This window comes from Arabidopsis lyrata (assembly GCF_000004255.2).
Source record: "Arabidopsis lyrata subsp. lyrata unplaced genomic scaffold ARALYscaffold_3, whole genome shotgun sequence".
Taxonomy (NCBI): Eukaryota; Viridiplantae; Streptophyta; class Magnoliopsida; order Brassicales; family Brassicaceae; genus Arabidopsis; species Arabidopsis lyrata.
The window spans coordinates 17,924,134-17,946,594 of NW_003302553.1; the positions used below are offsets into that span (position 1 = coordinate 17,924,134).

Sequence of the window (22,461 nt, forward strand, 5' to 3'; positions counted from 1 at the left end):
TCATAAATTACCTAAAATTCTATCAATGCAGCAATGTCAAGAGGATTTATGAGACAAAACTAACCGATTTCGAAAAGGACGACGACTCTCTTCAGCCGTACTTGCAGATCGGCGGGAGCTGTGGAGTTCGGAGCTGTGGCGGAGGATTGTCGGGTTTGGAGGAGAGAGAGAGGAGAGAGAGTAGGACGAGAGAGAGAGAGATTAGAGAGATAAACGTTTTTCATTTCTTTTTTGATTTTTTTTTCCTTCTTTCATTAAGGGCAAATTCGTCAGTTCACAATATCGGTGGCATGCAGATTATTCAGTGGCATGCCAGATCATTTTTTCCCAAAAAGTGGCATAAGTGATAAAAATTCAGTAATTGATTGTTTTGATGATCTTTTCTATACTTTTCTTTTGAGAGAGAAGAGAGTTAAATATAGCGATAAAAGAGCTTAACATGCTAACAAAATAACAGCCCACCTAAACTCATAACGTGGCCTATCTTGGCCCAACATTAAGTATTTATCATTGTTTTGGTTAGTCTTGGGTAAAAAAACCGATTCGATTGTACCAAACTGAGACCGAACCGAGATCGAACCAAACAAAGAAGAACCAAAACCGAATCGAAATTGACGCGGTAACCGAATGTATACTAAACTTTTTTTTTAGAATTAAATTAGTCTTATTAATGTCTACTCAAATGTGTTTTTCTTGCTATGGGCGAAAAATTAAACAATGGTATAAGAATGGCAAGAAATCGCCGGCGACTTCGCTGGAAAAAAGAGATATGAACTAGACGGCATAACGACCACAAAGGATCCCATCTACCATATATGGCGTTTACAAACTAACTCCTTTGCAACTACGACGACATCTCCGAGAACTTCAACCGGAGTAAACGAATCCGGTATCAAGACTATTCCAACGACAAGCCAAACCCGGAGCAAGATTTCCTAAATAAATCAGCCCATATAGCCGTGACCTTGACTCTCTAATCACTGACCTAGCAACCAAAATGGCCATAAAACTAACCCTCTAATTTCGGCGCCGTCACAATCGCGAAACTCATCGAAACCAACCAAACATCAGATTTGGTCAGGAGAAAACTTACCTCAGCAGCGGACCACAACCTCAAACCCAAGTAGTCGAGCCGTGAGATGGCTCCTCCACGACTCCGGCGTCTTCTACTGGCGTCTTCTACTGGTATAACCAAGGAAGACTATCTCGAGACCACCGGGAATTAGCCACCAATTTGCATCGAATTACCATGCTTCATTCTGCTAGAGAAGAAAGGTGGTCCACCACCATTACATCTAATTGACCCTACATCGACGATGAAGAAAAAAAAGACAAACAGGGTGGGAGAGGCCACACAAGCACCGACAAAGTTGCTAGAGGAGGAGCCACCCTCTCAGATCTAAAGCTAGGGTTGAGACGAGAGAGAGAGGAGAGAGTGTTTTGACCTCTCAAAGGCTTTGTGTTATCAAATGTATACTAAACTTAAGAATCGAAAGAACCAAAATCGAACCGGTTTCGAACTAAGAAGATTCCAAAATATCTGAAATATACTAAAATTGTTATATTTTTATACCGAAAACTAAAAAAATATCTAAAACCAAACAATACTCAAATATCTAAACCGAAAAATACGTGAAATATCCCAAAATATTTTGGTTAGAACTGAAACCAAAAATACCTTAAACTGGTTTGGTTCTAAAGCGTTACTCATTCAAAGAACTGAACCGACCAAAACTGAGAAGAACCGAACAAAATTCTGAAAAAAAACAGAATACATACTAGGCTGTTACTTTCGGCTGTAGAGACTTTCGCTATAAGGACTTTGGTTGTAGAAACTTTGACTGCAAAGACTTTAAGTTTAGAGACTATAACTGTTAAAATATGATTGGTAACAACAACACTGTAGAAACTGTGGCTGTAAAAATTATGATTTTAAATAAAATAAATTACAGTGAATATAAACCCAAATTGTGATATAACAACGAAATACATACAAAGAACTTTATGAAAAGTTTATATACATTCATATTTCTCTATTTTTGTATCAAATGTAATATCTGATGTTTTTATTTTATATACATAAATGGATCTTAAAATAACTGAAAAAAAAAATTAATTGTAAATTAGTTAATACTTTTTTAAGATTAATTTTCCAATAAATTTTATTAGAGGTTTTCATACAATGGAAAAAAGAAAATAAGAAAAGCAATTAATTTTTATTCTTTTTATTTTTAAAGTCAGGTTTACATGACTTTAAAAAAAAAACTGAATTCAAAGAGTAAAGAAAAAAAGAAGAACTTTGAAGGCTTTAAAATTATTTAAAGCCAAAAAAGTTTGATTGGCAAAATAAAAACTTTAAAAACTTTAAAACTTTTCTAAAGCCTTAAAAGTGCTTACCAGTCATCTCCTAAACTAAAGATCCGAAAGAACCGAACCCAATGATGATGATGACTAGTTGTGGTTAATGAATAAATTGAGTAAGTATTTGGCTAAATTTGAAAGTGGATCGACACATGTCAAAATCTTGTAACTGTCCCAAACACAAATTTAGAAATCATTTAATATTTTAATAAAAATATTTACATTAATTGATGAAAAAAATCAATAAAAGATTTAGAAAAGATTTGAGAAAATCTTAAATATCTCTATTATAAATTTAGTCTCGGAGACTAATAAACAAAGTAAACTTTACAACTTCTCTCGAAAACCTAGTTGTTCAAAGAAACTCATCCATCAATGGCGAAACTCAAGGTTGCTGGTACATGGGGAGGTATAATCGAAGTAGAACTCGAGAATTGGACTCTACACATGTTGAGAGACGAAGTCGCTAAGCGATCAGGACTTGATCCTGAATCAATCAAACTAATTTTCGCCGGAAAAATCCTCAAAGACGACGGCGGTGCTACTCTAACACTTGCGCAATTAGGTATTAAAGAAAACTCCAAGATCCTCTCTAGTCGTGGTACTGCTCCCGAAGAAGGCAAGTCTATCATGGCTGAAGAAGAAAGGTCTCGTCGTCTCTCTCGTATCAAGTAAGTCTTTTCGAATTTCTCCATCGAGATCATCTCTGTTCTTTCGTTCTTAGGTACTAATGATTGGTGATTGTCTATGTGAATGTTGTAGAGCTGCAGCAACAGCTTTGTCCAAGAGACATGCTGATGGTTCGTTACCGATCCAAGACTATAACATAGAGCTGGAAGATCAAGGAGGTCATAAAGTACAGTTTGGAACTGAGACTGATCAGAGGTATTGCTTAGTCAGGTTGGAGCATGGAACTTCCACCCAAATTTTAATGCTTATGAGATTCTTTTTTTTTTTTTTGTGTTCCACAGTGCTGTAATGATGGGTCTTATGTTACATACAAAGGCAAAAAGTTTTATAGAGATGGAAATGTATTCTGATGCTGTTGAAGTGCTTGCTATGGCAGAGGTTAGTTACTACTGCTCGGAATCTGCTTTTTCTTTGAATATTGTGTATTGATTTTTCGTTTGTTTGTTTCGCAGGAATCGTTCTTGCTCTGTGATCCCAAGATTCTTGAGGTCAGTTCTCTCTCCTTTGAATTAATTTCATATTTGAACTTGCTGTATTACCACAATGGGTATTATTGGTTTGAACTGTTTTCTAAAATCGCAGCTTGACCATGCTGAGTTAACCTCATTTGTATCTTTCACATGGCTGTATTAAATTCTTACAGCTTGTTGACAACCTCCCTATGATGGAAATAGACATTGTCTGGTGCTATTTCTTGCTCCGAGACGTCAAATGCCTTTCAGATGCTGGCGTTCGCCTTGAGAGAGCAAGGAAGGGACTCGAGCGTGCTCATGGGAAGGATCTCTCTCGTGTGAGACTCCTTCAAGCCGGGCAAAGTCCAGAGATGGCACTGTGAGTTAGCTTTTCATATGGTTTTTTTTGTTTTTCAGTTGAGGAAATAAATATGCTTACAGAGTAAAAGATTTTGTTTTCCTAATTGTTAGGTATTTGAGACTAGAGTTACTAGAAGGTGTTGTGGCATATCACACTGGTCAGTATGATAAAGCCTTGAATGCACTGAAGTCTGCCCATGCGAAATTCTTGCAGGTCAGTGAGCTGTACTGGGATAATATAGCACTTGGTGATATTCAATTGTTACAGAGTTAATGCTGTTGTGCGTTGTGATGCAGCTACAAATACCCGATGAAACACTGTCGCTTGTTATGGGTATGGGCTTCCAAGAGAAGGATGCTAAAAGAGCTTTGCGACTGAACAATCAGGATATTGCAAGTTCTGTTGATTTTCTTATCGAAGAGAGGGCAAAAAGAGCCCAAAAGCGGGAACAGGATCTCCAGAGACAACAAGAAATACTGTATGTTTTTACTATCGTAATTATCCTAGTTAGGATATTTAACTCTGTAGAGACTTTATGAGCTCTGATATTTCAGTGAGCAGAAAAAGTATGGAGTGACACCCATGAAGAAAGCTGTTGATATGCAGATGCTTGAGAGGCTCGTCTCTATTGGGTAAGTAACAAACTGTAAACTGTAAGAAAGCTGTTGATATACAGATTTGTTTCGTAGATATAAGTTAATTAATTATTTTCTAACAATGGTAAACAAGGAATAAGAAAATTATCTGAAAGTGCTGACCTTTCCAGATAAACCATGAGCTTTTCGATGATTGTTAGAAAGCCTTCAGGCTCTCCCTTGGATTAACATGAGTCCTTTAGCTTAAGAGCTAATGATGGTTTTAGTTGTTTTTTCAATGCTTACCAGTGAATATGTTTTGTTTGGATATCTGAATTTGAAACTTTTTTGATTAGTTTTAAGCATTTAGTATGACCTAAAGCGCTTACCTGTGCAGATATGCGAGGGATCTTGCTGCTGAATCCCTCCGGAGAAATGAGAACGATATTCAGAAGGCCCTTGATATACTCACAGACCCAAAAGTTAATTCGACAATACAGGCTTACATTGAATCGAGGAAAAGAAAACGACAAGAACAACTAGTAGGCATATCAGTTGACGAACTTGTGTCTATGGGCTTTGAACGAGGAAGAGGTAAATTTTCTCATCTGGATAGTTTCTGCAATTGCTTATATTGTTAAAGTCCATGGTAGATAATTGATGAGATGCCATTAAATCTTTGGTTTGCACTGCAGCAACCTCTGCTTTGGAAGCTGGTGGCAACCGAGAAGATATAATCCAAAGGCTACTATCTGCATCAGAAGCAAACCAAGGAACTACCTCTGCTATAAATGCAACAAGTAGCACAAACAATGGGGGTGCGGAGAGCAGTGGTTTTGGGGGTCGAGAAAGCACATCCAATGAAATTGATGGTGGGGCAGAGCAGGACTCTGAGATGAAAGATGAAACAAGGGATGACATTGCAAACCGAGAAGGTACATCCAGTGATGTCGGGGAAGAAGAGCGGGACTCTGAGATAGAAGATGAAATAGCAGACGAGATTGCAAAGGTTGATGCTTTGTCGGCTTATGACATCAATCTTGACAAGGAAATTGAAGCTATAAATGAGTACCTGGCCATGCTGGATGCATCCCAGGAGTCTGGTTGAAGAGCGGATCGTACTGGAGAAAAGTTGTAGATAACGAATAATAATAATTCAACCGGGTTATTGCATGGCCAATCTGGGTTGGTATGCTTGATACCTTACTTAGTAGGTTTAGTAGGATTTGCTATGCAGAAACTGATTAATGAGAGCGATATTATCTAGTTTCTCCTTGGTTAGGAATTTTAATAAATGTTCGGGATTTTTTAAAGCTGCTTGACCTTTTTTGTCCGTAACATTAAAGGTGCTAATCTCTAAAATACTTCTGGTTAAAAAACCAACCAAATCCAGCCTACGGGAAATTTGCCCAATAAAACTCTAGTCCAATATCACTCGAGGATACTATGCGCCTGAAGCGTGATTGGCTAAGTGGTGAAAGGAGTAGCTGAAAGCAGCTGAAGCGGGAAACGAGAGCTTGAAGTGGTAAGTAAGAGCTGGGAGCGGTAACTTAAAATAAAATTTTATATTTGAAGAAAAAAGTTTGAAACTAATTTATTTGAAATTAAAACACATATTGAAAGCTAAGAAACTTTTATAAAAATAAGTTTGAAACAAAATAACAACCACATATAATCTATCTACCGTTTCTACATATTTGCTATGGAGTTGACTTTGATACACTACCCCAACTATACAGTTTCTTCGGTATACACCCTAAACTTTTTGTCTCTTTTTTATACACCATAAATAAATTTTTTCTCTAATAAACATCACAAACTATACTTTCTCTTCTAATTGCAACATAGCGATTCTAAATTATGATTAGATTTACTAAACCGGTAATCGCGTTAAGAAAACCACGATTAGCTTAAATGAACCCAAAAACTACAATTGTTTTTTTGCTGTAAAATAAAAGAGAACCCAAAAACCACGATTAGCTTAAATGAACCCAAAAACCCGTTTCTAGTTTGTATAGTAATTCTTTGTGTTTGTGTTTCTTTTTCAGGCTGTGTCATCATCGTCTCAAGTACCGGATACAATCTCTCAACCGCAACCATCACAAACAACCCCGACATGGTGATTTATGAGTGAAGTTTAATAGTGCTATCAACGTGGTCTTTTTAGTTTAGTTTTGCAAACATGAATGGTTTGTTTTGGAGTTTTTGTTTTGAAGTTTTTGTGATCTTGGTGATAGTTTTTATTTCTTGAAACAATGAGAATTTGTTAGCTATAAATTTTAATATTAGATTAATAGATTTCTTTTATCTTGCAAAGAAACAACAAAAGAATACGTTGAAGAAATTCTAAATAAAAGTGGGGATTTTTGATATGAAGAAGATGAAGATGGGTGGTTAACGTGGGTTTTTTCTTTTTTTCTTTTTTTACGGCAAAAAAGGATAAATAAATTGTAGTTTTTGGGTTTACTTAAGCTAATCTTGGTTTTTGAAACGCAATTACCAGTTTAATAAATTTAATCACAATTTAGAATCGCTATGTTGCAATTAAAAGAGAAAGTATAGTTTGTGAAGTTTAATAGAGAAATAAATTGTTTATGGTGTATAAAAAAGAGACAAAAAGTTCAGGGTGTACACCGAAGAAACGGTATCGTTGGGGTAGTGTATCAGAGTCAACCCTTTGCTCTGCAATGTTGTTCTGAATTAGGGATTGACCCGCGGTACACTGCGAGACGATTTGTTTTATAAAATTTGTGATTTTTAAAATTTTATGATTATGTATTATATATAAAAGTTTGTAAATTGTATCATTAAGACATTTATATTTTATAGTTTACAATTGTCATTAAGTAACGGTATACTGCGGAACAACTTTTGTTTTATACAATCTTAACTAAATTTGGCTAATTCGATATGTCTAATATTGGTAGTGTTAAAAATGAGGATTTAATCCGTATTGAAGTGGCGGGTTAATAATATTTTAAATTTTTACTAATGTTAATTCAAATCCGTCCTATCATATAACCCCGTCCAGCAATATAACCCGTCCCGTGTTATTTTAATTTTTTATATGTTCAAATATTCATGATATCATAAAAAATTTATTGATTCTAAATATATCATAATTTTTTTTAAAAGTTTAAATTTACTATATACGGTACAAATAAATAGTTTAACTAAAAACCGAATTAAACCGTATACAAACTTTTAAATTTGGATGCTTCTTAAGTTAAGTTTCATGCTCATTCAGATTTGGATTCATTTTGACCCTATTATAATATGTCTATGAATCAATGTCTAAACATTTTAGCTGATGTGAGAGGTTAAACACACAATTTTCATTAATTGAGTAATATAAGTCCGTTTTTAAATTCCAAATCACAATATATGTAAGCTAGTTATAAAGATTTTCTCAGAAAATCATGCAATGTGAATTTGAATTATTAATTGAGAAAGTGGAATAGAAGAAATGACAAGTAAGGTGAAAGTACTCCAGGGAGACGGGTGTGACACCTATCTCTTTGATTTGTTCTTGCGTTCTTACTTGTTTTGCTTTAGTTATTTATTTGCTATTTTCGTTTGTGACAAAACCCAAAAACGCCTCTTTTATATTATAATCCTAGCCTTATTTTCTTCTAACGGATTAGTAGCACAACGCCCTCTCTGTGTGGGATTCGATCCTTAAATACTATACACAAAAAGTTGTACACTTGCAGCTTTTTTTTTTTTTTTTTTTTTTTTGTCATCTGGATTTGTATTGATAATGGATGTTACAACAAAAGCCTTACAGAAATACACAGGCCATAAGGAAAGTGTTACAAGTAAATACACTAACCACCAAAAAATGAGACTAACTAAAAGTCAGCTTAGTAGTCAAAGGGAGACAAAACACAGAAACAGCTTGGACAGAGGTCGACCCTTTCTCATTCTCAAACAAATCACTAAGCCACCCCGGAGCTCCATTAGCAACATAGGATTGTCCAAATGCTTCCAAAGAAGCACTTCGCGCAATGAGAAAAACACCTCTATTAGCTGCTGGGTCTTCACAAATTAATCTCCAGTCATTCAAAAAGTTCAAACGTAACATAATCTCATAATAAAGATGTCTGTAATAGGGCCATGCTTTCGGTCTCTCCACCATCTTTACCATCTTGGAATCATCCAGCGCGAAAATCACCTTGTTCAAGTTGTGGCTGCAGATACTATCAATGCTCCATAGGATGCATTTAGTTCTCGCCTCCTCCCGGCTGTTCAAATTAGGGAAGGATCTTCTACTGTGAATCAACACAGAGCCCATGGAGTCCCTAAGTACCCAAGCACATCCTCCAACATTGGTGTATTTATCCCAGTAGCTGCTCATATTGCACTTCACCCAGGATTGGGGGGAGGTTTCCATGTCTGATGATCAACAATCTCTTCTCTGTCCATAACCCTCTCATCTTCCTGTTCTTGGATTTGAGATAAAAACCAAAACTCAGCATCATCCTTAGTCTCAGCAATAGAGTCCAAAGGAGATTAAAACTTCCCCTCAAAACAAAAGGAGTTCCTATTCTTCCAAATTCTCCAAAAGATCCATTTTGCTCATTTTGATCAGATAATTCAGGTTGGAGTGGAACGACAATTCATCAAAACCTAAGGGAGGATTAGGAACAAGAGACAGAGCCCACACCTGTCTTGCTAGTGAGCAAGTGAACAAGACATGATTGATTGATTCCATATCCCCACCGCACAGTTGACACCTGTTATCTCTGTCCATTCCTCTAATTGCAAACAACTGTGCCACTGGCAAGGCATCACTAGAAGCCCTCCAAAGAAACAGTCTCAATTTCGGCACCGTTGGAATAGACCATATCTGTTTCTTCAAACCATTCAGAGACGGCTGACATAAGGCTTCAAACAGAAGCTCCGGCTTATTAAGTCTACAGGCCATCCAATATCCTGATCTAACCGAGTACTCCCCACTTTTATTATGCTCCCAGCACCAGAAGTCATTCTGATTTACCACATGTTTATGAACCAGAATCCTCACCACATCTTGAGGGAAAAAAAGATCATGAAGAGTGTTTAAATTCCAGCACCTGTTAGGCTTATCAATCAAAGCACTTACTCTCAAACCCGGGTCAAAAAAGATTTGTCTCCTATACGGTGCTCTCCACTCTTGATCATACACCCATGGGTCAATCCATACTCTAAGAGAGTCACCATTCCCAACCTGCTTTCTTATACCCTAAGAGAGAAGATTCCTACCCCATAATACACTTCTCCACGCATAAGAGGGTCTGTCACCTAAGGTTGCCTCCAGGAATTCCTCATCCGGGAAATATCTACTCTTTAGGAACTGTGCAAACAAAGAATCAGGGTCCTGTAGAATCCTCCAAGCCTGTTTGGCAAGGAGAGCTTGATTAAAACATTCCAAATCCTTAAATCCCAAACCACCATTATCTTTAGACAAACACATCTTTTCCCAGCTCACCCAATGCATATACCTCTTGTGTTCAAATGAACTCCACCAAAAGTTGGACATTGCACTAGTGATGTTATCAATGGTAGTCTTTGTCATTTTGAAGCATGACATAGCATAAACGGGCATTGCCATTGCTACAGCTTTCAAAAGTACTTCTTTGCCTCCAAGTGAAAGGGATCTAGCAAACCATCCACTCAGTCTTTTCTTGAGCCTGTCTTTAATATATCCAAGAAGCTCAACCTTAGACCCACTGAAGCATTCAGGGAGTCCCAGGTAAGTACCAGCTCCTCCTTCAGCATAAATCTCAAAAACGTTTTGTAGCTCAGTCTTCCTCTGAACCTCAACTCTACTTCCAAAGGTAATAGACGATTTCAGGAGATTTATGGTGTAACGCCCGTCTCCCGGGAAATAGATTTTTATCGGACATAAAAATATATGTATGGAGTTATATACATATATATATATATATATATATATATATATATACATCAAAAACGTCTTTGATCCGAATAAATCTGTAGGATTGTGTTTCTCTCTTTTGGGAATCAATCTGGGGTGTTTCGGGAATGGAGTTTTCTCGGAAACGGAAAGTATGTCGCGTTTATGAGCCTTAGACAAGTCTTGAAAATTAATTATTTGGTGAAAAATAATTAATTTAGATTTGTTCAGGGGGTGTCATAATTCGTTTCGAAAGTTGTCAGTTTCAGGAAACGGAACTGTAAAATTGCGGGGCTTTTTCTGAAAAAGGTTGGGGAAAAGTCTCTCCTTTTTGACTTTCTTTCCTTCTTTTCTTCTTCTTCTTTCACAATCATTGAGAACAAGAAACGCAAAAAAAATACAGAGGTTTTGTGCGTTGGAGAGAAAGAGAGAAAGAGAGAAAAGAAGAGAGGAGAAGAGAAGAGAAGAGAAGAGAAGAGAAGAGAAGAGAAGAGAAGAGAAGAGAAGCAGCAGAACGCGTTTTGGTAGAACAGAGGATCGACCTAGCAAATCGTCTCCTTTCTGGACGTAATTTTCAGGGATTGTAGGTAAGACTTATATCTAGTTGTAGCCGTTTGCGGATATTGATTCGAGTCAATATTCTAAGCGTTATCCCTGTTTTCGTGAGATCGTTTGTTTCAGACGCGATTTGGATCATCGCCTGTTCAAAAGACGATCGTGAGTGAACCGGTTATCTGATCGTTACGAAATTTGGTGGAATTGTAGGTATGCCTTAGATCTAGATGCGACTCTTTTCGGTTTTGGATTTGAGTTATTATTCTGAAAGTTATCCACGTTTTCGTGGGGTGCTCTGTTTCAGACGCGATTTGGGACCAGCGTGGGTTCAGGGTAGGATCGCGAGTTCATCTGTGAACGGATCATCACGAAACTTTGTGGGTAGCTTCAGGACATCTAGAGGCTTATTTTCACCGGAGCGATTTCGAAGTGAGCGGTTAGATTTTGTTGCACGAGCCAACCTTTGAGACAGACCGTTTCTGTTCTTTCCCAGTTTATGGGTTAAGTGTTGTTTTGGTTGTTGGGTTGGCTGTAGGGTGTGAGTTAGAGGAAGGGCGAGCTGTGGTTGGCGTGTGAGTGAGTCACGGTTGGGTTGCTGTTGTGGTTCTTGTCCAAAACTCGTTCCTTGTTTCGAGGTGAGTGCGTGACCATGAGCTTATCTAAGCGATTGGGGTTTTGTGACTTGTTTGTGTGATGTGTAGGTTGGATTTTTGATGGATCCAATAGTTTAAACCGTAAGATGGTTGTGTTATTGGATGATTGTCATTGGTTTGTTTGTTTTTCATGAATTATGTGTTGAGTTGCGATCTTCGTTGCTTGTGTGTATAGCTCGTAGATGGGAGGATCGCCTCACTAAGTATTTTGGTAATACTTACGCATCTCTGTGTGTTCTTGAGTTGCAGGTAAGGATAAAGTGTGAACGTGGAATCATGGCGATGAGGAGGAGGATGATCTAGGGTCTCGTCGTTGTTGTTGTATAATGTGGTTGTCGAGTCATAGTATTTATGTTTAATAACTCAAAAACGGTTTGTTTATGTGTGTTTAATTTTCGGATAATTTGTGTTTTATGGTTAAACCGGATTTATTTAATAAGTTAAGCGAATTGGGTTGCTTTGTTTAATTGTTGAATTAAATGGAAAATGGAGAAATAATTAATATTTATGGGAATATTAGTTATATTTATTAAAAAAAAAAAAAAAAAAACGGGTGCGGTCGTTTCATATGGTCTGGCCTGTAGCCTCTCCATAGCACTTTAAGATCCCTTTTAGAACCTCTCCTTGACCCTTATCAGCTTTACAAATAAAGAGGCTATCATCAGCAAACAAGAGGTGATGTATGGCTGGTCCTTGTGGGGAGAATCTGATTCCTTCAAGAATACCAATGGACTCTGCTCTATTCATCAGATGTGTAAGGCCTTCAGTACAAAGAACAAAGAGAAAAGGGGAAAGAGGGTCACTTTGTCTCAATCCTCTACCCGAAGTTATCATCCCATAGGGTTGGTCATTGATTAGGACCGAGTAGGTAACATAAGTTACACAAGCCATAATCCATTGGACCCATTTAGTGTGAAAGCCCAAAGCAACCAAGAGAGCCTCCAAATAATTCCACTCCACTCTATCATAGGCTTTGGACATGTCTGACTTGATTGCCATAAACTCAGGAGCAATTTTCCGGTGAGTCTTCAACACATGTACTACTTCATGTGCAATGATTATATTATCTGAGATCAGTCTGTCAGAAACAAAAGCTGACTGATTAGGAGAGACAATATCATTCAGCCAAGGTTTCAATCTTCTCACCAATACCTTGGAGATGATCTTGTACAGGACAGAACATAGACTGATAGGCCTGAGGTCAGCCATATGTTCAGAATTTTCCTTCTTTGGTATTAGGCAAAGCTGAGTATAATTCCATTCCTTTGGGAAAAGGCCAGTAAAGAAGAATTCTTGGACCTCCTTAGTGACCTGAGATCCAACAAGATCCCAGTACTTTTGAAAGAAAAACCCTGTAAAACCATCAACACCAGGGGCACTGGTAGCTTTAATCGCAAAGACTGCATCTTTAATTTCCTCTTTAGAGACTCTGTCCACCAACTCCTTATTCATAACCTCAGTAACTCTAGGCGGGAAGTCATGGAAAACCTCATGGAAATTACCCGGATCAGTGGAGGTGAAAAGATCCTGGAAATAGGACTCAGCCACTGCACCTTTGGAAGCACTATCCTTTTGAGGGTTTCCATTGACATCAAATAAGACTTCCACCGAGTTCTTCCTCCTAGTAGACTTCACAGACTCATGGAAATATTTGGTGTTTTTGTCCCCTCCATTGGCCCATTTTTCCCTTGACTTCTGACTCCAAAATATTTCCTCCTCTCTATAAGCCTTGCAGAGCAATTTCTTCAAGTTCTTGACATTCCAACCATTTGGAAAACTAGCAGACTGGGCATCCTCCAAATCAACCTGAAGCTGACCAATAAGAGTGGCTGAGTTCCCAATATTTTCTTTCTTCCACCTGCTGAGAGCTTTCCTGCAATTCACAAGCTTATCCGACACATGAGCCTCTCTTCTGAGATGGTTAGAATTCCATGCTTGGCTGATAGCTTCTCTGACCAGCGGTTTGTTAAAAATCCTCTTATCAAATCTAAAGCTCCCCCTATAAGCTTCCTTAGATGTAGTCAAACTGACCAACACTGGCCTGTGGTCTGAACCCCTTTTCTCTAAAAAGGTCTGATTCGCAGCCGGGAACATGGCTAGCCAAGCTTTGTTCCCAAAACATCTATCTAACTTACTTTGAATCCAAAAATGATGTCTCCTACCTCCCCAAGTGAAAGCATTCCCTTTGCTAGGCAGTCCAAACATTTGACAGGCATTCAACATGTCTTTGAAGGGGGTAAAGGAAGCATCACCTCTCAAGGGACCTCCCAGCTTTTCTCCATTATGGATGATGTCATTGAAATCACCCATCATGCACCACTTCTCCTTTCTGTTTAATCCAATTCTGCTAAGTCTCTCCCAAACCTTATCCCTACCACTCTGAACAGGATCACCATATACACAAGTAACATAGAACTCCACTGCCCCAAACTGTACAAAGCAATCAAGCAGATTTTTATCCACATATTTAAAATCCACATTGACACCCTTTTTCCAGAACAGCGCCACCCCTCCACTCAAACCAACAGGATTTACAGTGTAAACTCTCTCATAACCAAGCCATTCTTGTAAATCAACAACAACATTTCTACAATTCTTAGTCTCCATCAGGAACAAGATCTCAGGGAAGTGCTCTTTGCGCAACTCCATGAGACGAGGAATCGTCAGTTCTTGGAACCGTCCCAAGCCCTGGCAATTCCAGCTGATCATCGTCATTACAGAGTGGACGGTCCCTCATTTGGGACCACCTCTTGGTTGTTGCGCTTAGCGACTTTTGATGTAGACTTAGCCTCATCCGCAGCTTTCCTCTTTGAAATACTCACCTTTATAATCTCAGAAACTGAAACTTTACCTTCTCCATGCACTACACCCTTCACAATTGAACCTCCTCTTCTTCTGGTTTTGAATGGCCTTTTCCTGGGCTTACCATTCTTCAGAAAAACCCCGGAAAGACTGGCTCCAGAGGAACCAGTCTTAAATACCGTTGAGCATTCAAAAGAATGGAAAGTGGACTTAGGAATCTGACATCCTAAACCTTCCCCTTGCTGATACTCAGTGTTGGTATTTTCCATTCTCATATCCTTTAGCATATCCTTTCCTTCTTTAGAAGCACTCTTCCCTTGAACAGGCATCTAAGGCAACCATCTCTCTTACTTGTCTATAAGGGACATTTGTTCATAATCAAACACTAACCCTTTCCCTTTATCCAACTCTGAAGACACAATTAGAGGAGTTTCCAGCCTCAGCATAGTTTTTTGACCTATTGGATCATTCTTCAGGTCCAAAAGAGATTGTTTGATCCTTGCCTCTCTTGCAATTCTTTCAGCTCCTTCCGCCACTTGAAGATATTGTCTCATACCATCAATTACCTCTTTTGCAATCCGAGGCCTTCCCGTGGCTGGATTAATGCCCACCTGATTCTCTTCCACTACACCAAATAATGGATCCGATTCTGTGATGACTTTGATTTTCTCAATTGAAATACCTTTCCCTTTCTGTTTAGCAGCCAATCGATACTCTTCTTTATTCTTCAACCACAAAGGACAGCGCTCTTGTTCATGTGTCAGTCTCTGGCACGTGAAACATCTCTTATGTACCCTTTCAAAATCAAACCGAATGCAGACCGCCACTCCTTTAAAGTTCACCACTTTCTTTCTTTTCAATGGTTTCGAAACATCAAAGTTAATCTTTACCCTCACAAAATCTTGGTTTTGAGATCTGTCAGGATCTAAAACAACTTCCTTCACTTCACCCACCAATTCCCCCAAGGTAGAAATAGCTTGAGCCGTGTAATGATTCACCGGGATGTTGCGGATCTGAATCCAAACAGGCATGAACTGTAGGTAGTCCACCGGAGGGTTCTCTTTCCATCTATCAATTACAAAGGACCATTCATTGTAAGTATGAGCTCCCTTTGCTAAGATTGCTTCCATATCATGAGCATATTTGAAAATAAATTGAAACTTCTCCTTAGTCAAAGCCACTCCTCTGACTCTTCCTATCATTTGCCATTTCCTCGGCATATCAAGAATAAGACTTGACATCTTCTGACACTCCGGGTTCAAAAGCTGACCCAGAATACTCTGCACATTCTTCTCACTGGAACAGAACTCCGGTAGATCCGACATATCAAACGGTGTATCTTCTTCCTCTAAACTCATCGCCATCAACGCTCTATCAATACTGGACGACATCTCTACGTTTATCTCCCCAAAAGACCGATGATCCAAATTCTAAGACACAGATCTGGAAAACAGAGATGAACCATAGAAGAAGGAGGCAAAAACACTTTTTCCAAAAAGAAAAGACACGAATTAGGTTAAAATTCACTCTAGGTAGCTTTAGTGATGACTATTCGGATTTGATACCGAGACAAAAGCTCTACAACACTTTAGACTGAAAGCCTCTAAAGCAATGAGATAGTTCTAAGCCCAAAAGAGGGAGTTCAGGGATTCTTACTTAATAGCTTGGTGTGCACTTGCAACTTTACATTGTGTTTTTTGAGGTAAAATTTTTACACACTACAAAATACAATCGTTCCAAAAAAAAACTCTACTCTTTCTCCTTACTATAGCAAATACATATCTAGATCCGTTTTTTCTTTTTGTCGATTGATCTTCATCGTGAGAGTGTAAGTCGTTCGGCGAAGTGGGAGTAGCAATCACCCTTTCTTTTCCTACAGCAGTGATGAGGTGTGGTTGGATCTGAATCTCGATGCAAGTTAGTGGCCAATCTCACGTCGGTCAAAAGTGACTCCTTCTCTGATTCCTTGCTCGTTGAGGACAAAGGTGGAAGTGTGGAGTAGTTCTCGCAGCTCGGCGGCTAGTGATTGAAGCTCTGACTTGTGATGGAAGTTGATGTGAAGATCAGTGAGTTTCACTATTTTCGAAGAGATTGAGCCACCGTCTTTATCTATTTGCCTAGATTTGGTTTTCTCCTCTACGGATTTAAAGATTGTACTATATAGTCGAGGTCGATGGTAATTCACATTGGAGGTGAGTGTTTGATTAGTGTTTGACTTTCGAAACCTCATCCCGGCAGTTGAGGGATGAGGTTTCGAAAGTCTCAGATATGACGTATTTCGGAAAGAAGTGCTCCGGGTTTTGGCTTGATGTTGTCTTAGGTTTGAGGTTGGATCAGCTAACTCCGGTCAAGAGCTCGTCATCGGCATCTCTCCTGCAAAGGGGTCTCTCTTATTTGCGCCAATGTTTTAGGTAAGATGACGTGTGCTCCGGTAAACCTTCTGATTCAGTTCTCCGTTTTTCGGCATGTTTTCCGATTTGGACTTCGCCTTTTTGTAACACTGTAACTGTTTCTGGCCCATTAGCCAAAACCCATTACATGGATGATTTTTATTTTATTTTTTAGGTCAAAACATGGATGATAATATATAAAAAATATACACAAATCAAGTTGTGGGTCTTTACATCAAAATACATAGATAATGATAGGCCCAATATCTATGTATTTTGATAAAAAAAAAAATGATAGGCCCAATATATGAAAACCTAATAGCGACATTTTTGTCTATAGGATTAAAAGAAAAACAAATTCCTTTGATATTAAAAGAACAAAAACAAAAAAAAAAAACAAATTTCTTTAAAATGTGTTTTATTCCCTTTCTCTTTGGTTTTCTCAATGTTCAAGAAAGCGCAACGCGCTAAGCAAATGGTGCCTCCAACGCCTAGCGCCTAGAACGCCTAATCAAAGACTATGTGGTTTTAGGTTATGTATACGTTTATAACATAAAATATTATAAATATGATATTACAGATAAAAATCATATAAAACTATATATCTATTAAAAGAATAAAATATTAAATCGTAAACAAAAGTTAGATAAAAACATTTCCGTAATTCATATCAAACAACATATGAATGTTTATAACCATGTATATGGCGATAAAACTTATAAATTTAAATTGATGTAGTTGGACATTTGAAAAATACACTAAAACAAGATTTATTCAATTTTAGGCGGTCACCTAAACACTTACCGTTTGGCGCTCTTTAGAACACTTGTTTTCCTTTACATAGAGAGATAGATGTCTCCAATTGATATCACCATACTGTCCATTTTCGTTATCTTTAGTGTTCATCGAGATCAGTTTACCACTTACACCGAAAAAAGTAAAACAATGTGAAACAACTTGCAAAATGTCAAAAAGAGGGTTTGTAAATTTAGTGGCAATAGAGTTTTATAACTGAGTCAGCCCCTGCAGTGAATAGCCATGGTTGTCTTGGATGAAACTTGCAGTCCAAGACACCTGCAATCAAAACACATAATATATTAATCTCATGAAGAATCAAAACATATGCCTATGACACATATAATAGTGTGATCCTTAAGGATACAAAACGCCATGTAAACTGACCTCCCCCATTTGAAGAAGTAGAATGGCCTCTTAGAATCTCTAACGGCACAATCAGAGGATTCTCATTCAGATCATTATACACCTTTCCATGGAACACATAAGCTGTTGAGTCCTCCGAGGACGAAGCAAACAACGGATACGCACGGTGAAACGCCGCATTAGTAATGTCCTTAGGATGATTCTTGAGAGTCTTGTACGGCTTCGAAGAAAGATCCATGTCAAACCAACACATCTTCCCTCTGTTTCCTACTATCAGATTATCACCACCAGGATGAATCGCCATTGATGAGATTTCCCTCATTCTAGTTTCCAGCTTTTTTACGGGCTCATCTACCTTTAACAGATTGTAAACATGCACGTTCTTTCTTGTCGCGATGAAGAAGTATGAAAGGCTAGGATGAAAAAGAGCAGTCACTGGAAGTCCACAGATCTTGAATGGCTTTTGTGTAAGCTTTTTCGAGATTTGATGAATTACAACACCTCGTGTTTCGCCGGATGCCATGACTGTCGACATATAGTCTCCCTTACGATGCCAGTCAATACTGGATATGTTCTGAAATATATAAACCAAACCAATTAAAGGATTTTTTTTCCCTGTGATAGCTGTTACAAAGGATATTTAGCAAAATGTACCTTAAAATGTCTAATCATGATTCCTCCATATTTCTCATCTTGAAGCCAGCTTGCAATTGCTGCAACTATAGTACAAAATTTACAATGGATTAAATCATTCGGATATCCATCTAAATTTCTGACAAAGTGTTGGTAGGCTACTTACCAGATGCTTTTGGTTCTGGAACGTTTCCTAAGTGAAACAGCTCTTCGATATTTTTCTGTTCCACATCAGTACCAAGTTCAGTGTTAATGATAACCAAATCTCGTCCCCTGCATATGTGAGATGTGATGGTTTCAGAAAGTTATAATAAATCAGAAAACAAACTGCCAGGGTACACACTCACATGGCAATGGCTAAAATCGGAAAGCCGAAAAGAGGATTCCAAGCCACACAGTGAATGGCTTCATCAAATTGCCAGATCTTAAGACATCTACCAGTTTCCACTTCCCATATACGGACGGATCCATCTGTTGAACCTTTGAAGATAGAAAAAAAAAAAAGAAAACAAAAAGGAAGACAAGGTTGGCATCTTGGAAAACGAAAAGAGACCTCAATAAAATTTTGATTAAATGAAATACCTAAGGCTATCCATTGGCCATAACATTCAGTGGATAAGGTAGTAACTTTTCCAGTATAGCCTTTATATTCAAGATAACAGGAGTTTGGATAAGCTCTAAGATCTTTTCTACTAGGTTGCTTAGGCTTCAAAGATTCAGGATCAATGTTTATCTGGAGAAAGGTAACATAGTGGGATTAGATACAGAAAATTAGATAAACCAGAAAATGAGATGATCAAATTAGTCCTCACTCTCTTCTTTCGAACTCTTGCACATAGGTATAGATCCAAACATCGGTCAAAAGACTCTTTTAGTGCATTCCCATATGCTAGAATGCTTCTCAGAGATGTAAACCTACGCACACATTAATTTACCATAAGGCTTAAGCTAACAAATTCCAAAGAAAACTACAACAGAGTATATAAAGCGGTACTTATTTTTTTGGAGTAACTAAGAGGTTCTGAGGCAAGGCCCGTACATCCCCTCAAGCCAGGGACCATATCATTTTATAAAGCGGTACTTTTACATACTTTTTAGGAATGAATTTTGGACGATCTTCCTCACATAACAAGTCACATGAGGCTTGCTCTTCCTCTGTTAGAATGTATTCCAAAGAAGGATTGTATTATTCCTCGTGTCCTGGAAAGCCAAATTGCAAAGATTAAACCTTCATAAATACAATTCCAAGACAGAAGCAGATAAATAGATGGCAAGCCAAAAAGTTTCACCTGGTAATTTATGTTTCGGTGGAGGAATATAAGTTAATTGCTTGCTCTTTTGACCTGAAGTTGAATCATCACCCCATAAGAGGTATACATTTGGCACTTCTCCAGGCTTAGAAAACTTGATCAACCCCTTCCGGATTGCTATAACAAACTTAGCAACCATTTTAGCCTCGCATTTTGAAGGGATGTACCTACGCTTGGGTTCCGGTGCACTTGAGAGTGGATGTCTTGCATCAGCCCATTTGAACCAATCAACATAAGGCTGGCACCAAGAGAATCAATCAGAAGGTCACATTTTGTATAATATATTAGTAGAAAACGGCTAGACATAAACCACATTACGTACCGGACATGAATCGAAGTCAGCATGTGGCGCTTTCCCTTTGAGAATTCTACGCATGAGCTTTATATCCTCTTTAGTCAGCTCCACTTCCTCGTCATTATATTCATCGTAAATCTTGCACCTAAAGCCCCACAAATTGCATAACCATAATGCTACTAAATAACAGACAATATATACAAATAAACAGAAACTGACCAATTCTTGGAGTAATCCCTAGTTGCAAGAAAAGAGTTAATTATATCTCCCGTTTCTTTCTTGGTAATCTTCTTCCCAAAGATGTCATAACCAATATGTGTCTCATCCTTATACCATTCCAAGGGAACATTGCCAACTGTATTTCTTGGAGGAACCTACACATCAATATATATATATATATATAGTTTTGTTTGGGAATCGAGAAAGATAGTTTCAAATTCTATAATGAATAGATAAAGCATGCATCAACCTCATCTTCTGAAGAATCGCTCTCTTCATCTTGCTCAGAACTTTGGTCACTCCCATCATCCTCACCATCTAGTTGTTCACTTTCATAATCATCTGATCCCTCATGACCTAATAATACATGTAGATGCCGGTACAGTTACTCTCTCTTACTTGCAAAATCGAGAGCATGAACCTTACAAGTTCAAATTAAAGATGAGCTGAACCAGAGGAAAATTACAAGCAAGCAATTACCATCGACCGATGATTCTCTCTCTCCATCATCTGTTGAAAGAAGAGGTATCGTTGTTTGATACACCTGTTGTTGTCGATATTCTCCAAGTGAATTCCACTATTCTTTTAATGCGCCTGAAAGTCTTGATGTGAATTGTTGTATCACCACATCTGTTGGGGATGTGATTGCTTCTGAGGTCATCCACGCATGAAATTCGTCAAGACGACTATTCCATTTTTCAAAAGGAATGTCATCAAATGTGAATACCATTATCTTTGATGCAAATTGCTTCTTTGGTACACCTTGCGTTTCATAGCCCATCTCGTCGTCACTTGAAATTACTTCATAGATTGGTTCTTCTTTTGGAATATGTGACTCTTCTCCTATCGCAAACTGATTTGGAAGAGATTCATCTGTTTCTGATTCATTGGCGGAAGAGGTTGAATCTGAAAGAGCTGAAATGTGATTCATTGTAACGATTGGTTGTGGTTGCTGCTCTTTTGATTGAATTTGCAATTTTTGTCTTTCGTCGTCAGATGTCCTCGCAAGATTGCCTAGTAAATTAGACATTGAAAACTCGATCATCGCAATATCTTCCTTCTTTGCAACATCCTCTTTCTTTTCATCTTGAACGGACTCATGGCTTGAAGAAGATGCTAGACTTGGCTTCTTGGATGGATTAGTTTGAAATTCAGAATCCTTTTGACGCCTTGGTTTAGTTCTTGCCACTTTTGTTTTAAAATTGCTGATTGAAGTTGTACCGAACCGAGATGTAAAAGCTTCATCAGAGGATAAGAATCCAGGTACATGCTGTTTCGGTCTTGGATCTTGATAACCAGACAGAAACCCTGGGGAATACGATTCTTGATATGTGGATATTCCGGATGACATATAGTCAAAAGGATTATACACATTAACTCGCCTCTGATTTTGGATTAGACTATCTAGGCTCCTTTGAAGGTCTTTGAGTTTATATTTGAGATTGGTTTGTTCAGCTTCTTTACTTCTGAACTAAGATGTATCAACTTTCATTTGTTTTGCCATAGCCATCATTTCATGGTGCAAGTTGCTGAGTTTCTGTTGAATCTCCGATATGGCTCCTTGCAGACTGTTAAGTCTTCTATTGTTGTTTTCCGACATTTGATCAATCTTGTGGCTAATGGATGACAGTAATTGATTCTGAACAAAGGCATTTTCTGTTTGCCAGTTGAGAACCTTCTCTGCTTGGCTTAATTCGTCGGGTCCAGAAGAGTTGATGTTGTTTGGAACGTTCTTTGGTGTATGCACAATATTGTCCTTGACAAAGTCTTTTGGTGGAGGAAAATCCATCTTTATCATCATGATTTGTTGGTTTGATTCATCCTCCTTTGTTGAATACTCGACTATAAAGTCGTAGTTGTCGTTACCAAGTGGACCTACTGTAGGATCTCCTTCAAGGTAGCGTCTATAAAGTGGATCCTTCTTTTTTCTTCGTCTTCTTCGCTTTTCTTCATCTGATTCATAAGAATCTTCTATACAAGCGGTGCATGAGCAGACATCGAAGTAACAATGTCCGTTCTCATCTTTGAATGGATATATAACAGTTCCATTTTGACTAAAAGCGATTGGTTGAAGATCTTTCTTCTTTACTGGATCATAGAAATCT

The 22,461-nt window shown here is 38.1% G+C and overlaps 2 protein-coding genes and 1 long non-coding RNA gene across 6 annotated transcripts; 2 read left to right on the forward strand and 1 right to left on the reverse strand.

Annotated features, from left to right (window-relative positions):
• Nucleotides 1–2,666: 2,666 nt before the first annotated feature.
• LOC9319849 (NEDD8 ultimate buster 1) lies at nt 2,667–5,752 on the forward strand. Its single transcript, XM_002883736.2, has 10 exons — nt 2,667–3,032; nt 3,124–3,246; nt 3,333–3,429; nt 3,504–3,539; nt 3,695–3,882; nt 3,975–4,077; nt 4,161–4,342; nt 4,419–4,496; nt 4,837–5,033; nt 5,135–5,752. Exons 1-10 carry the CDS (start codon nt 2,737–2,739, stop codon nt 5,545–5,547), a joined length of 1,713 nt encoding a protein of 570 aa, XP_002883782.1. The 5' UTR covers nt 2,667–2,736; the 3' UTR covers nt 5,548–5,752.
• Nucleotides 5,753–10,350: 4,598 nt separating this feature from the next.
• On the forward strand, nt 10,351–12,013 carry LOC110230310. Of its 4 annotated transcripts, none has more exons than XR_002333427.1 (4): nt 10,358–10,925; nt 11,006–11,103; nt 11,198–11,528; nt 11,796–12,013. It is a non-coding gene; the product is annotated as an uncharacterized LOC110230310 (long non-coding RNA). The 4 variants fall into 4 exon arrangements; XR_002333426.1 differs by having other exon boundaries at nt 11,198–11,329; nt 11,429–12,013; XR_002333425.1 differs by having other exon boundaries at nt 10,351–10,925; nt 11,020–11,103; nt 11,198–12,013.
• A 5,479-nt stretch (nt 12,014–17,492) lies between these two features.
• On the reverse strand, nt 17,493–21,707 carry LOC9319850 (ribosome biogenesis protein BOP1 homolog). The gene is given in 14 exon segments (XM_021032113.1): nt 17,493–17,812; nt 17,921–18,473; nt 18,554–18,618; nt 18,699–18,805; nt 18,880–19,012; nt 19,115–19,265; nt 19,345–19,447; nt 19,624–19,732; nt 19,822–20,080; nt 20,165–20,282; nt 20,357–20,511; nt 20,607–20,713; nt 20,837–20,933; nt 21,084–21,707. Coding segments are annotated over 14 exon segments (2,667 nt in total). The 3' UTR covers nt 17,493–17,726.
• Nucleotides 21,708–22,461: the final 754 nt, after the last annotated feature.

What these genes read in the sequence shown, in the direction of transcription:
- LOC9319849 (XM_002883736.2), top strand. Translation starts at nt 2,737, where the DNA reads ATGGCGAAACTCAAGGTTGCTGGTACATGGGGAGGTATAATCGAAGTA. An exon ending in GTGATCCCAAGATTCTTGAG is followed by an intron (nt 3,540 to 3,694) that starts GTCAGTTCTCTC and finishes AAATTCTTACAG; the next exon opens with CTTGTTGACAACCTCCCTAT. An exon ending in CCCATGCGAAATTCTTGCAG is followed by an intron (nt 4,078 to 4,160) that starts GTCAGTGAGCTG and finishes GTTGTGATGCAG; the next exon opens with CTACAAATACCCGATGAAAC.